This window comes from Mercurialis annua, linkage group LG3, assembly GCF_937616625.2.
Source record: "Mercurialis annua linkage group LG3, ddMerAnnu1.2, whole genome shotgun sequence".
In the NCBI taxonomy this organism is placed as follows: Eukaryota; Viridiplantae; Streptophyta; class Magnoliopsida; order Malpighiales; family Euphorbiaceae; genus Mercurialis; species Mercurialis annua.
In genome coordinates, this window is record NC_065572.1 from 17,072,637 (window position 1) to 17,086,210 (window position 13,574).

Consider the following 13,574-nt stretch of genomic DNA (forward strand, 5'->3'; position numbering starts at 1 on the left):
AATTATTTAAGCCCGTCAAAAATAAGGGTACAAGTAGGCTAGTTTAAAAACGTCATAGGTGTATTTCAGCCAAAATCAAATGTAAAGACAAATATGGGCCTTGGGGTAAACATTAGAGGTGTAAACAACCCTTTTCCCTAAATATATTTGTCTATAAATTTTTATCTATTTAGAATTTCAAAATTACTTTAACAATTTTTTTTTTAAATTTAATTACCGACTAAATAATTTAATTGAAAAATATTTATTAATTTATAACTTAATTAGTGTAATTATTTTACTAGAATATAAAAGGCAAAAGGTAAAAAAATACCCTCGAGGTTTTTCTAAAAATATAGCTTTATCTTTTTTGGATATAAAAAAGCCCTCAGTTTTTGTACCAAACAAAAAAACCCTTTTGTCTATCAAAGTTAAAAACCATTGTTAATTCTTGACGTGTAATTCATAAAATAGAAAACAAATTCAAAATAACCTTAATATTTAAAATATTTACCAATTTTATAATTATAAAATATTTAGCCTTATTTCACCATTTTCTTTCTAATTAACTCTAATTAATTAAATTTTATTATTAAAATCAAATTAGACTAATCAGTCAATTATATCTAACTAATTAAAATCAAATTAAATCAATTAAAATTCAATTAAAATTCAATTAAATCTATCTAAACTCAATTAAAGAAATTAAAACCCAATTAAACCTGATTAAAATCAAATTAAATTTAGTTAAAAAATAGAACAACCGTTACCGACCTTTTCCTGCAACATTCGAACCACCACCAGCACACCAAAAATCGTATGATCTCTCAGAATAGACTTTCGCCAAAACAAACGCCTTCGCTGGAACAGACGAAGGTCGATAATCACCCTTTGTTCTCAAAAGAGAGCAGATCGTCGGGACTGTTCTTAAGCAGACGACCTCCGACAAGCTCGCCAGAGGTCGTTTTTAATTCTTTTTGATATTTTTTAATAATTTTTAAACAAAAAAATCTTTGAAGGATTAATTTGAAATATTTTATCTATATGAAGGATATTTTTGGACCTTTTTTCTTAACCAATTTGCCTCCATTAACTGCATATTTAGCAGAATGGTTTATTTGTCCCATTTTAAAATTTTAATGGGTTCAGTTTTGAAACAAAAAGAGTTTTTTGTACCTAAAAAAATAAAAAGGGCTAATATATATTTTTGGAAAAACCTCAAAGTTTTTTTTACCTTGTTCCAATATAAAATGAATGAATTTAAAGAATTGAACAAAGGATCAATCCACTCCCGAATTTGGCACGAAATATCAAAAAAGTCATTCTCGCTGATTTTGGACAAATCAACCCACAACTATATCATTTAGCACCAAAAAAGCCCTCCCACTCTCACACCAGCAAATGAGCTACACTTTCCGTAAAAAAAAAAGGTCTAAACAAGCCCTAAAAAATTTATCTATAACTTAAATTGATTTTTAATAAGTTTTAGTTTTCAATTATACCATTATAATTTTAAAAAATTAATAATTAATTTATTTTTTTAATAAAAAATGAGAGACTTTTTTTTTCTCTTCTTCCTTTCTCTTCTTCTTCTTCCTTTATTCTTCTTCTTCCTTCGACAACCTTCCGCAGCTTTTCACCATTGTCTGACTCAGACCCCGTCGCCATCGCCACCTCCTCAGGCGAGAAGACGGCGATTGTGATTAAATTAGAATTAATTAGTGTAACTAGCAATCTCACTTTTTTTAATGTGTTCTTGTGTCAGAAGAGTTGATTCGATGACAAATGACCAATACCAAAATTAGCAAAAATGGATTTTAGTAATATTTTATACCAAATTTAGGTGGTGAATTAATGCTTTTTTTTTGAAATTGTGGTGAATTGATGCTTTGTTCTTAAAAAAAAAGATCAATAAGTTGATATTAATATGCATTGAGTAGCACAGTGATGATGTTGGTACTGAGTCTATGTTAAGACACGTGGAGACAATCAAACATCCAACTATCGCTTTAATTGAGTCACGTGGCAGTTAGAAGATAAAAAGCTGGTCAATTTGAATAATGAAAGAAAATCGATTATCGGCTAATTTTGAATGAAAACAATAATCAATAATGGTTGGATAATAATTATAATCCTGAAATTGATAAATTAGTTAATCAATTGGATGATCCAAAGAGAAGAAGAATTAGAGTTGAATAAAAGTAAAGATCGATGTCGGCGGCGGATATATCGGGGATATTGGAGAACTCAAGGGAGCTTGATCGCTTAAGGAAAGATCAAGAAGAAGTTCTTTTAGAGATCAATAAGATGCATAAGAAGCTTCAAGCCAGTGGGTTTCTCTTTTCTTACCTTTAATTTTGTTGGGTGTTGCTTCAATTTTTAGTTTATGTTCGTTAACTGTTTTTTCAAAATGTTTTTGGAATTTGTACAAGTTAGGATCATGTTTATATGCAAGTAAGTTAAATTCATTGTTAACTGTGGACCAACAATTGCTGATGAACTTGAATTTGGCTTTTGTAGCTGCATTTTTTATATGAGTTTATTTTAGGTTATAATTGGTGATTAATTGGCTCTGTATGCTGGAGTTTGGTTTTCCATGTGCATGCATGCATTTGCTTTCAGATCATGTGTTCGATATGCTCTGCACATTCTCTTAGATCTTGTATTGATAAGGAAAACTAATGATTACCGAAATTTGTAATGTGCGTTCGTGTATGCTCAGAGATTGACTGATATATGGGAAGTAATTATATTGATTTTTTGGTTGTGGTAGACTATCATGTACGACGATTGGACATCACTGCCAATTGTTTACTTTAATGCTCATTTTCCATATATGCTTCTCATTGCTTATTCATTCCGCAGTTGTTATTATGACACTAGATCGTGTTTTATATATCATACACTGATATCCACAGTCAAATGTTCTTCGTGTTAGCTTTCTCTTCCATTTCTGCATCATACATGATTGTATGTTTTCGTGTTGCATTTCTCACTAGATTTTAGTTGCTTGTCGTACTCCATAGTTGACATTAGCGGATTTGAGGTGATAAATTTTTCGCAAATAACGGAGGCTATTGGACTTAAATTGTTCTTCGCGTAAGCAAATTGGAATTAAAGTAACTCAGTAATTTATAGCTTTTGAATGAGTGATTTTTCTTTCTCTGATGGATTAAAGTTCCAATGAAATCTAGCATGTATTTGTCTAGTGAATTCTTGTCTATTTCCTTTGGAGTAATATCTGATTCCTTTTGTTATGTTCTTGTTATTTATCCGTTTTGTTTTGAATAGATTTTAATATAAATTTATACTTAAAGAGCATTTTTCAGTTGATTCATAAAACATCATGAATAGTTTATTTCGTATTATTGCAGAGCTAGTCTGTTCATCATTCTTCCTCTGTCTAACCACTGAATTGTATGCGTGATTAATTACAATTGCTCAGTCTTTGTCTTATTCTGTCTGTTTTCTTATTATTTTTTATTCATTCATGTTTTGAAAATAATTTACTGCTTATTTATATTTAACTGTGTGGACTTTTGGCTGTAAATGCAGCTCCTGAGGTGGTTGAGAAGCCCGGTGATACTTCTTTATCAAGACTCAAGAATTTATATACTCAGGCCAAGGATCTCTCTGAGAGTGAAGTGAAGTAAGTCTTTTTATATCTATACTAAAGCTTATTGGTTCTGCTATATGTCTTCCTTCTTGCTCTCTCTTTTGATTACCAAATATAGGCCTACTTAGAAATTTTCTATAAAAATGTGCCTAGTGGTTCAGTGGGGTATGCTAATCCTGATCGAACTCATAGAACCAAGTAGCCTCAAAAGTGATTTAGTGTTTTTGCTTGTCCAGCACTATCTTAAGTAGTGTTGTTTTTGCAGTGTTTCTAATCTCCTGTTAAGTCAACTGGATGGTCTACTCCCACCTGGGCCTCCTGGACAGCAACGAAGAAGGATAGGTATGCATTACAAACTGTAAGCTTTGCCTACATTATCTTAGAAGTTTCTTTTGTTCGCTTTCTCCCGCTTCTACTTTTCTTTTGCATGAGACGGTCAATAACTGCATTTCGTAAAGCATTTGAATCTTCTATTTTTTCGTGAAATGAAGCTGCGTGAACAAGTTGAACTTCACAACTCAAATTAACATGCCTCTTCTGCTGGAAGATGTCCATAATAGACTCTAAAGAGAAAACAATATGCATTTGTTAGGCATCTGTCCCAGATCTCTGCTGCTGATGATTTATTTTTCAATCGTTGAATAATATCATGCACTGCCTTGTACCCTGCTGCTGCTTTTAGCATTGCTTCCAATAAAAAAACTATGATATTTGTCTTGACTGATCAATAAACAGAATAAGTTCTTATAGTTGTACAGTGGCTGGACCGGGTCTAGGTAAGAATTTCCCCTAAGAATAGCCTTGAGAGAGTAAATTAAGCTGGTAGGAGACCCAGTAAGATCGCTTACCTTACAATTCCCATTGAAAACTTAGCACAGTTAAAGGGTTCTGATGAATAATAACTAATAAGTAGGTGGTTAGTATTTGTCATTGCCTTGACATAACTGAATACAAAACATAATGGCTTAATAGTAGGTTTGTAAGTTTGAATTTGAATTTTAACCATGACTTGTCTCAAGGAAAATCAATTTAAATTCTACGCCTAGATCTTGATGAGGCAAAAATGAAATTTTAAATATTACATTGATGAAACAATTTTAAATGGATATCAGAAGGTACTGAGCAGAGAAAGAAGAGAATGAAGGCTGAATCAGATATATCAAGGCTTTCTCCTTCAATGAGAAATCAAATTGAGGCTTGTGCTAGTCTAAAGGGTGAACAGGTATGCTTGTATTCCTTTGTAACTTAGCAGTTGTGGTTTCCACCGTATTATAAGTGATGTTCTCAATGTTGTTTCATGAACAGACAAATATGGTTCCATTTCATCCTTTGTACTGAAGGATTTGACTTATTTTGCAGGTTGCGGCTAGGGTTACTGGAAATAATGCTGAAAAAGATGAATGGTTCGTTGTAAAAGTGATGCAATTTGATAGGGAGACAAAAGAGTAAGTTTAACTCCCGTACATGAGATGATTCAGTTATCTAGCAGGCCCCATGATTGTGGGTTTATGGTACCTGAAAAATATTTCTTTTGTAAATGAGAACATGGTGATGCAAATGATTATTTATTTTTCATCATTTCCTTGATGCTCGAGTTCTAGTATGCTTTGGTGTGTTTGTTAGCAGTAAAGTGATTTTTATCTTCTCATCAGTAACTACCAGACATGTTGGGACAAATACATATGAAGCTAGTATATTATTATCATCTGGGCATCATCAGCATGCTCAATATTGTATTCCAATATGGAACTGTTAAGAACTTGTTTACTCTCTATAGTCTATCTCAATGTATCCTATCATGTTATCTTTTCCCAATAATGCATTGTAGGGTTATGACTTGTGGGTTTAAAATTAGCTTTAAAATTACTAGGTGACTAGTAATTTCTATCACGCTACACCTTATGTATCCTAACATCTAAAGCAAACACCATTTCATGAAGTGTTATGTAATTATAGCAAAGGCTGTAGCATTCTCACAGCGCATGACTTTGTAAGTCCTTGTCAAGTGACCTCCAGCATTCTCTATTTGCCATGTTTTATACTTGTACGCATTTTAGTTTTAGCTCTAGATTAAATTAGTACTTTTTGTATAATAGATGTTTATGGGGCACACTGTTGAAGAGAATACTTCTCTAGTATATTCAGTTGAATCTTTTTGTCAATTTATTGTTAATCATTTAAGTCCTTGCAGATTTGAAGTACTTGATGAGGAACCAGGTGATGATGAAGATGGTGGTGGTGGTCAAAGGTATGTTGGTCCAAGGATGCTTTCTGGATAGCGATTTTGTTTGACTTTTTTTTTTCTCTTCTTCATATTTGAATGTTTCTTTTGATTGCTTCTTCATGAACACACTCTAAGCATACAGATTGAAATTTGTTTATCTTTGTAAAATGTTACTTTCAGAAAATACAAGCTGCCCATGTCATGTATTATACCTTTTCCCAAGAAAACTGATCCATCTAGTGCTCCGGATTTCCCCTCTGGAAGACATGTTTTGGCCGTTTATCCCGGAACCACAGCACTCTATAAGGCAACTGTTGTCAGTCCCCCTAGGAAGGTAAGCAGTCCCGTCCTCCCCTCTCTCTTATTGTAGCCAACATTTATTTTGGGACTGACTGCTAATGTTTATTTTGCATATCATGCGATGACTTCTATCAATCATTTGATTTTCTTACAGAGAAAGACTGACGAGTAAGTAATATCCTCCTCTTTTGATTTCATTCTTAGCTTGCTCTAATTGGATATTCTGCAATCTTCATGTTCTCTCTGCTTGCTCTCCCATTCAATGATTTATTCTAAAACTAAAGACACTCAGGTCCTTCTGCAAATAAAACTTATTTTGGTGATCTCTAATTTAAAACAAATGCTAAAATAGTTGGAGAATAATTTATGGTAAAATGCTGCAATTTTCAAGAGATACATACGTTTCTCTTCGTACATAGTCTAAAACAGAATGTTTGACTGTAATCGCCCGCATGAGATCAAATGCTTCACCCGATAGCAGTTTAGACTTGAAAATGTTCGAGTTAGTACTAAATGTTGTATCATGTTCATATTTCTGTTGCTATGCAGGTACTTGCTAGAATTTGACGATGATGAAGAGGATGGAGCGTTGCCTCAGCGGGCAGTACCTTTCTACAACGTGGTTGCGTTGCCGGAAGGACATCGTCAATGACTCCTTGTTTATAGCCTGTATATATGAATAATTGTTGTATTAGTGTTGAACATCACCGGAGTAGTTGACAGTTTTTAGTAATTCATGCTTCCCCTGAACTATTGGGAAATCTACCTATTTGTCTCGCCATGAAGACACGAGTCCTTATTCATTAAGCGATAGAAAGATGCCTTGGTTTAGCCTTTATGCGAGTCCTTATTAGTGGTCTGTTACATTGCTTGTAGAACGCTCACCTAATAGTGAGCAGAGATATGAGAATTGGTGGTTATAAAAAGCAGTAGATAATTATTGTCTAATTTGTATCCATTTCCTGAAAGAGTAGAGGAAAAAGATCAAGAAAATTGCAGGTGAGATGCGCAAGAAAGTTATTTAACTTCCTTTCACTAGCATAATATAGATAAATTTATCATAAATTCTCTTACATAAATCTTTATGCTAGCAATTTTAAACTCTTTTACATTTCACTTGAACTGACTGCTTGTTACATTTCACTCATTCATAACCAAATTATTACTATGTTAACGCTGAAATGTAAGACTCAACAAGCTTTCGCGCAATATAGCTTAAATTCTTCAACTCATTGCCTATGGCATGCATGAGTAATTGGAGTTGGAGGGTCAGCCAATGAACCGTTGAGTGTATGATTAGCAACCCAATGATTAGAAAACTGAGTGTAGTGAACACCATCCCAATTTATGAAGATTGAAGGGTCTTTGCAGGATGCACCATACATTTCACTGTTGTTAACCATTCCCTTACACCCACACCATACATGATCAAATTTCTCGTGATAACCGCAGCAGACCTTCAATGGATCAGCTAATCCTGTAAATTAAAACAAACATAAGATCGAAACCAAGCCCTAGGGTGTACATTTGGTTCAAACTAAACCAAAATTTTAATTTTTTCTAAACCGAACCAAATTTACAAGAACTTAAAATATTTCCAACCATACCGAACCGGCCGGTTTTGTTATGGCTTTTTTTAGTTCAGTTTGGTTATTACCGAAAGTGTTTTGAATCCAAACAATAAAACCAACATTATCAAACTAAACCAACCAAACTGAATCTGCCAATTAGTTCGGTTATCCAGTTTGGTTTAGTTTTCGCACACCCCTACCAAGCAGGCTGATTGTATTCAGACAAGAAAAAAGTTTGAACCATAACGAATATGTGGCCATATTTTTCATACTTAATTAGCAATTATCCTGACTTACCTAAACTCTTTGCATTCTTGATGAGATGGAGCTTAGCAGCATGAACATCCACATATGTGATTGCAGCTTTAGGAAGCTCTGCTCTTAACTTGATAATTCTATCCTTAAGCTTGCTATTAAACTCCACAGACATCTCATTTTGAGCCTTGACACAGCCAAGTCCATCAAGGTAGCCAGGACTTGGATTTGAGAGGAAATGGAACAGATTGATTGGCAAACAACCAAATGGTCCTGTGTTGTGTATCCAAAATGCCCTCCCTCCTTGCTCATATAGATGCTGAAACACATATATTCCAAGAACCATGTCACCGGACTATAACAATATGCAACAACAGGTCGAGACATACAATGCACAAAAACTTGTTGACTTCTACGATTCATCATTTCATTTTCATTTTTGAAAACGCTTATGAAACTCTGAGACTTTACGTGCAACAAATACAGACAATTTAGGAATCACTATTTAGCGTAGTGCTTGTTCGGGGTTGATAAGCATTGTTGAAGCTGTCCGGGTTGAACAAACAATGTAGTTTGGGAGATTCACATAATTTGGCAATAGAGAAGGCACTCACTTGGATTGCTGTAGCTAACTGGTTAATGATGTCAGGCAGTGTTGCTGTAAGCTGGTGAGGACTCATCTTTCTAAACCCAACAGAGAGGTCATTTTGGCCAATATCAAAAGTGTAGAGAGCCTTTGCAAATTCCTCAGGTCTAGGCAGTTTGTCTGCTTCCGGGCTACCCTTCACTGAACATCAACCAAAACAAAGTTCAACTTTCACCAAATACTATCAAATATAGCTAAAACCCCAAAACAATGTTGAACCTTGGTTGTAGAGATCAGCAGTCCTTGATTTGAACTGGTCAAACTGAAGAATCTGCATATCAAGAGAAAATGGGCTAATGCCATACTCAAAAATAGTCTCATTCTGCCTCCTAATGGTTGAACCTCCAGTAGCAAAATTAGCTCCACGCCTGAAATTTGTTCCAATAGAGTTCAGGTATGCACTCAAGTAGGGCAGTCTTAGTCTTTCAGCTGCCAAAATACCAAACAAATCACCACCCAAGTGAAGTGTATGTATATATAAAAAAAGATAGAAAGTTCGAAAGTAGTTACCGATGAAGTCAATAATGAGACGGCCATCGGAATCTCTGCCAGCAGGTTTATGGAAGAAAGATTGACCATAAGGAGGTTTAACAGGCTCAAAAGCAGCAGCAATGCCACCAGTATCTGAGTTTGAGTCACCAAAGTTATAAATTGCTGGAAACTCGCATGCTGATAATGGAAAAGCTGCTGATATCTTGAAACTTAAAACTATCAACCCAATCCAGTAATGAATGCCCACCATTGTTGCTCTTCTTGAAGAAATGTAGCTCATGCATAAGGGTTTAAGAAAGCATACAACTGGGTTTTGTTTGTGGGTTTCAAGACAGAAGTGCGAGTCCCTTTCTTGTTTTATGTAATGTGTGAATAAATAAATTTAATGAATTTCAAGAAAGTAAATCTGATCAGTCTTTTGAGTATTGAAGTTGGCAAGAAATATAAAAAAAGTTACTACATGTGAAGCAAGTAGCAGATATTCCTATACATACATCTAACCTTAGAGATTTCTAACTAACAAGTAACAGATTGTGGCTGGTCTAGATTAATTACATGTATAAAACCTAAAAACTCGGTGTCTTCTTGACGCTAGATCCTCCTCTGTCCGGAGTCTGGCACGTAGTATTAGACCGTTATTATGCTATTCTGGGAGTTGCGTTTTACATATACCGGATGGCATGGTGATGTCTTTCTATTTCTAGGTATTTCTTCTGGTCTTGTAATTTGTCCTCTTGTATTTCTAATTCGATTCTTTGGGGTGGATGTGTTCTTAATCTGATCCTTTAGGACAGATGTATTTCTAATTCGATCCTTTAGGGTGGCTGTGTTTCTAATTCGATCCTCTTGGGTGGTTGTATTTCTAATTCGATCCTCTAGGTTGTATTTCCAATTCGATCCTTTGCGGTTGTTATATTTCTAATTTGATCCTTTGGCTGTGTTTCTGATGCAATCCTCTAGGGCGGCTATGTTTCTGATGCAATCCTCTAGTGCGGCTGTATTCCTAATTCGATCCTTTGGGAAATATTTGTTGCTCTAATGGGGACAAAACTTTTAAGGTCCAGAGTCTGGATTTTGGTAGTCCAGAGATTTTTATTCTGGCATATCCACTTTCAGGTATAGGGGCAGTTTTTGTCTTTGGCTCCATATATAGTGCTTTGAAAGAGAGATTTCTTAACTCACTTTCATTCTCACTTTTTTTTTTCTAGTTTTGTATATCTCTCAACTTGCAACTATCAATCTGGTTTATAGTATGGCGCCATCTTTGAGATTTTCGGAGCCATGTAGAGATTCTGACCGGCAAGCTAACAAGGATTCTGTAATATCCCAAAAGATTCTAATTATCTAATTGGACCACGTGTCCAGTTCTGGGTGGCCGGAGTAACGATATCGCAAGGAATTTTGAGAAATTAAAGTGAATACAAATCTAAGAAGGTCGGTTTTGAGAAGTTAACGATGAAGTATTTAATATTACATCCTAGCTGGAAAGTTGAAATTGGAATTAAAAGGAAAAATGTCAAGAAAAGTCACAAAATGAAGTTCAGGGACTAAAGTGGTAATTTAGCCACTACGTCTCAAAAATGGAAATTTATAAGTTTTGACGGGAAAATATTAATATTGGGATTCGTATTGTTTATCGGATATAAATAATACGTATAAGTTATGATTAAAGAGTTAATTGATCTAGTTATGGACTAAATCGAACAAAAGAAAAGTTTAAAGAACATATTGTATTCATTGAAGAAGATAAGGATCAAAATGATACATTGGCCATAACATATAAGGTTTAGAGTATGAAATAAATCAGAAGAGTAAGAAAGAAAGAGAAGGCTCCAGAGACAACGATTCATTCATCGTTCCTCACCGTCGTTTCGCCGCCGTTTCGCCGTTCGGCGTCCGTTTCGGACGATTTTCGCAGCAAACTCTTCGGAATTGGAAGCTCTATTAATCTTAAGCTTCATTTCAAGGTAAGATTTCGGATTTGGGTGGTAAAATCGAAGGTTACGGGCTGTTTAGATACAAAACGTCACGTTTGAATCGAAACGCCGAAAACGTGTCGTTGTTCATCATTTTCGTATGAATTCTTGATGCGTTTTGTGTTTAAATTAGTTGGGTATATGTTAATATGGATTTTGAGTGTTTTAAGGCCTCGGAAACGGTCCGGAGACGTCAAAAAACGTTGCTCCCGAAGTGCGCATGACGTGCTGCACTTCAGCACGTCGTGCTGGTGCGCGACGTGCACCATAGGGGTGCACGACGTGCACCAGTGAAGGGCACGTCGTTCCCTTCATGAAAAATGAAGGGCACGATGTGCCAAACTGGAACGACGTGCCCTACTTCGACCCCGATCTCCGGGGGACTTCCGTGAGCGAAAAATAGCTTCCGATAGCGTGAAATGAACATGAAACTTGACGTTTTGAGCTAGACTTTTGGAATAAGCATATTAAGCAAGGCCAAATTGATTAGTTGAACACCACTAAGGGTATTAACCAAGTGTTAGAATGGGATTGAAAGTTCTGAAGTTTACAAATCGTAATAGGATTGAATTGGAATAACCTAAGTTTATAACTTAGGTTTTTAGTGCTAAGCCTACGTTTATGGATTAAACGTACAGGTAACTCGACTAGGTAACTGACGTACCGACAAGCTACCAAGCTGTCTAGCTGGAGCGGCTACGCGATCGGACAACGCATGGAGCTTACGCTTGCGGGATTATAATATTGCATATTTGGATAGCGGTCACTGTGAGTTGCACTTCACTTTTGTGTATTATTATTTAAAAGTTATTATTTTGATATATTATTAATAACCACATCGCATAGTACATGAGTTGATATATTGTTTATCGAATTGATTTTATCGATTATCGATTATCGTTTATCGTTATTATCGAATTATTATAGTTTTTATACCAGTGTGTGATCCGAGGAAACGTGCTACCTATTGGGCGTCAATAGGACTGTGTGATCACCGGTAAGTGTGTCAGTCTAGCGTGTCTAGATTGTTATCGTGTCATAGAATTATATCGAATATCGAATATCGAACCTCGCTTATCGTATCGTATCGTATCGTATCGAAGTTGGAATACGTATATCGAATTGGATACGAGGTTTAACTCGGTTGAACTATCTCGAGACCCGTATCCGGTGGGTTTAACTCGTTTGAACTATCTCGGGACCCACACCTTGGGATTAAGAGACGGTAGTGGTTTAACTTGGTTGAATTATCTCGGGACCCTACCCATCGGATCGATCGAATTGATTATTATCGTTATGAATCGCTTATAAGTATAGATCGTATTGAGTATCGTGATTAGGGTTTCAATCGGATTTAATACTTGGATTATATAATAACATGTTATGTTATATATTGATTTTATTTATATGTTTTATCGTATGCGATGTTATGTTTTAGCAATACTATTAGTAATGTGCTTACTCACTCAATATTTTCCCAAATACTGACCCCTCACCTTTGATGTCTTTCAGGTTATTGAAGTCGGATGAGACAGATCATCTCTTTGTGCTAGAAGTCTGCTTGGCTTGCACAAAGCACGAGTCTCTCTATTGTTGCAGTAGTATACAATGATGATTAGCGACCTAGTATAGAAAGATCTTTTCACTTGGGGTATGAGCCATAAGTTAGGCTATTATGTTTACGACTATGACCCCTCTGTACGAGTTGACAAGTGGGCTAGTACGTACATGGTACGGAAGTGAGACGCCCTCGTGTATTATGTCAACTAATTGGTATAAATATATACATATATGACGTTGCTTCCGTTTATACATTATATTTTATCTGTTTTATAGCGAAAAAATTTATAGTGGTTTTAGGCTTGCAACGGGTTCCGGAGCTACCACTCCCGTTCCCTAGCGCCGGTCTCGGCTCAATATTTTGGGTCGTGACAATTGTGGTATCAGAGCAGTTGGTCCAGTTACTTTTGCTAATATGAATTTTATCGGTTAAGTGACCTAGGAACTACTGCAGCTATAGAGTTGAGTTCTGTCTGATCCAAGTAGTTTGCACTGTCTGTTTTGCGATAAGTGTGATAGGTTGGTTTGTGAAATACTTGTTTGTTTCTGTGACATGCATATATGAGGTGCACACGCATATTTTGTTTTCGATAGGATATGCATATGCGACATGCATATCCAGATGGAATCTTGGGGAGATGCAATGCCCCCTATGACTAGAATATAGTCGATGTTACTATGACTCAATAGTAACACGTACGTGGTTAGCATTGAATAATGTGAAAGATGCTGTTAAATTCGATCGATTGAAATTTCAGGAAGAGTATGTAGAAGAAATGCAAAGTTACAGGAATATGATTGCCCGGGCTTTCATATTTTATCTGCTGGAGACTACATTGTTTTGCAACTCTGAATCTACATTGCCCATATGTATTGCCTGTTTGGAAGACCTGGATCGGGTCGCGACTTATGAATGGGGGTCTGCTGCTCTTGACCATCTATACCTTAGTATGGA

General features: G+C 35.6%; 2 protein-coding genes across 3 annotated transcripts; one reads left to right on the top strand and one right to left on the bottom strand.

The window, feature by feature from the left end:
- The first annotated feature begins 2,040 nt into the window (after positions 1 to 2,040).
- LOC126673233 (SAGA-associated factor 29 homolog A-like) lies at positions 2,041 to 7,067 on the top strand. Of its 2 annotated transcripts, none has more exons than XM_050367304.2 (9): positions 2,041 to 2,308; positions 3,535 to 3,628; positions 3,861 to 3,937; positions 4,711 to 4,817; positions 4,955 to 5,040; positions 5,787 to 5,843; positions 6,000 to 6,153; positions 6,274 to 6,287; positions 6,669 to 7,067. In XM_050367304.2, exons 1-9 carry the CDS (start codon positions 2,191 to 2,193, stop codon positions 6,769 to 6,771), a joined length of 810 nt encoding a protein of 269 aa, XP_050223261.1. In that variant the 5' UTR covers positions 2,041 to 2,190; the 3' UTR covers positions 6,772 to 7,067. The 2 variants fall into 2 exon arrangements, with proteins under 2 accessions (XP_050223261.1, XP_050223260.1); XM_050367303.2 differs by having other exon boundaries at positions 2,042 to 2,308; positions 4,708 to 4,817.
- A 69-nt stretch (positions 7,068 to 7,136) lies between these two features.
- LOC126673231 (GDSL esterase/lipase At5g14450-like) lies at positions 7,137 to 9,500 on the bottom strand. Its single transcript, XM_050367301.2, has 5 exons — positions 9,102 to 9,500; positions 8,811 to 9,020; positions 8,560 to 8,732; positions 7,988 to 8,264; positions 7,137 to 7,596 (listed from the first exon to the last, which is right to left on the bottom strand). Exons 1-5 carry the CDS (start codon positions 9,361 to 9,363, stop codon positions 7,349 to 7,351), a joined length of 1,170 nt encoding a protein of 389 aa, XP_050223258.1. The 5' UTR covers positions 9,364 to 9,500; the 3' UTR covers positions 7,137 to 7,348.
- Positions 9,501 to 13,574: the final 4,074 nt, after the last annotated feature.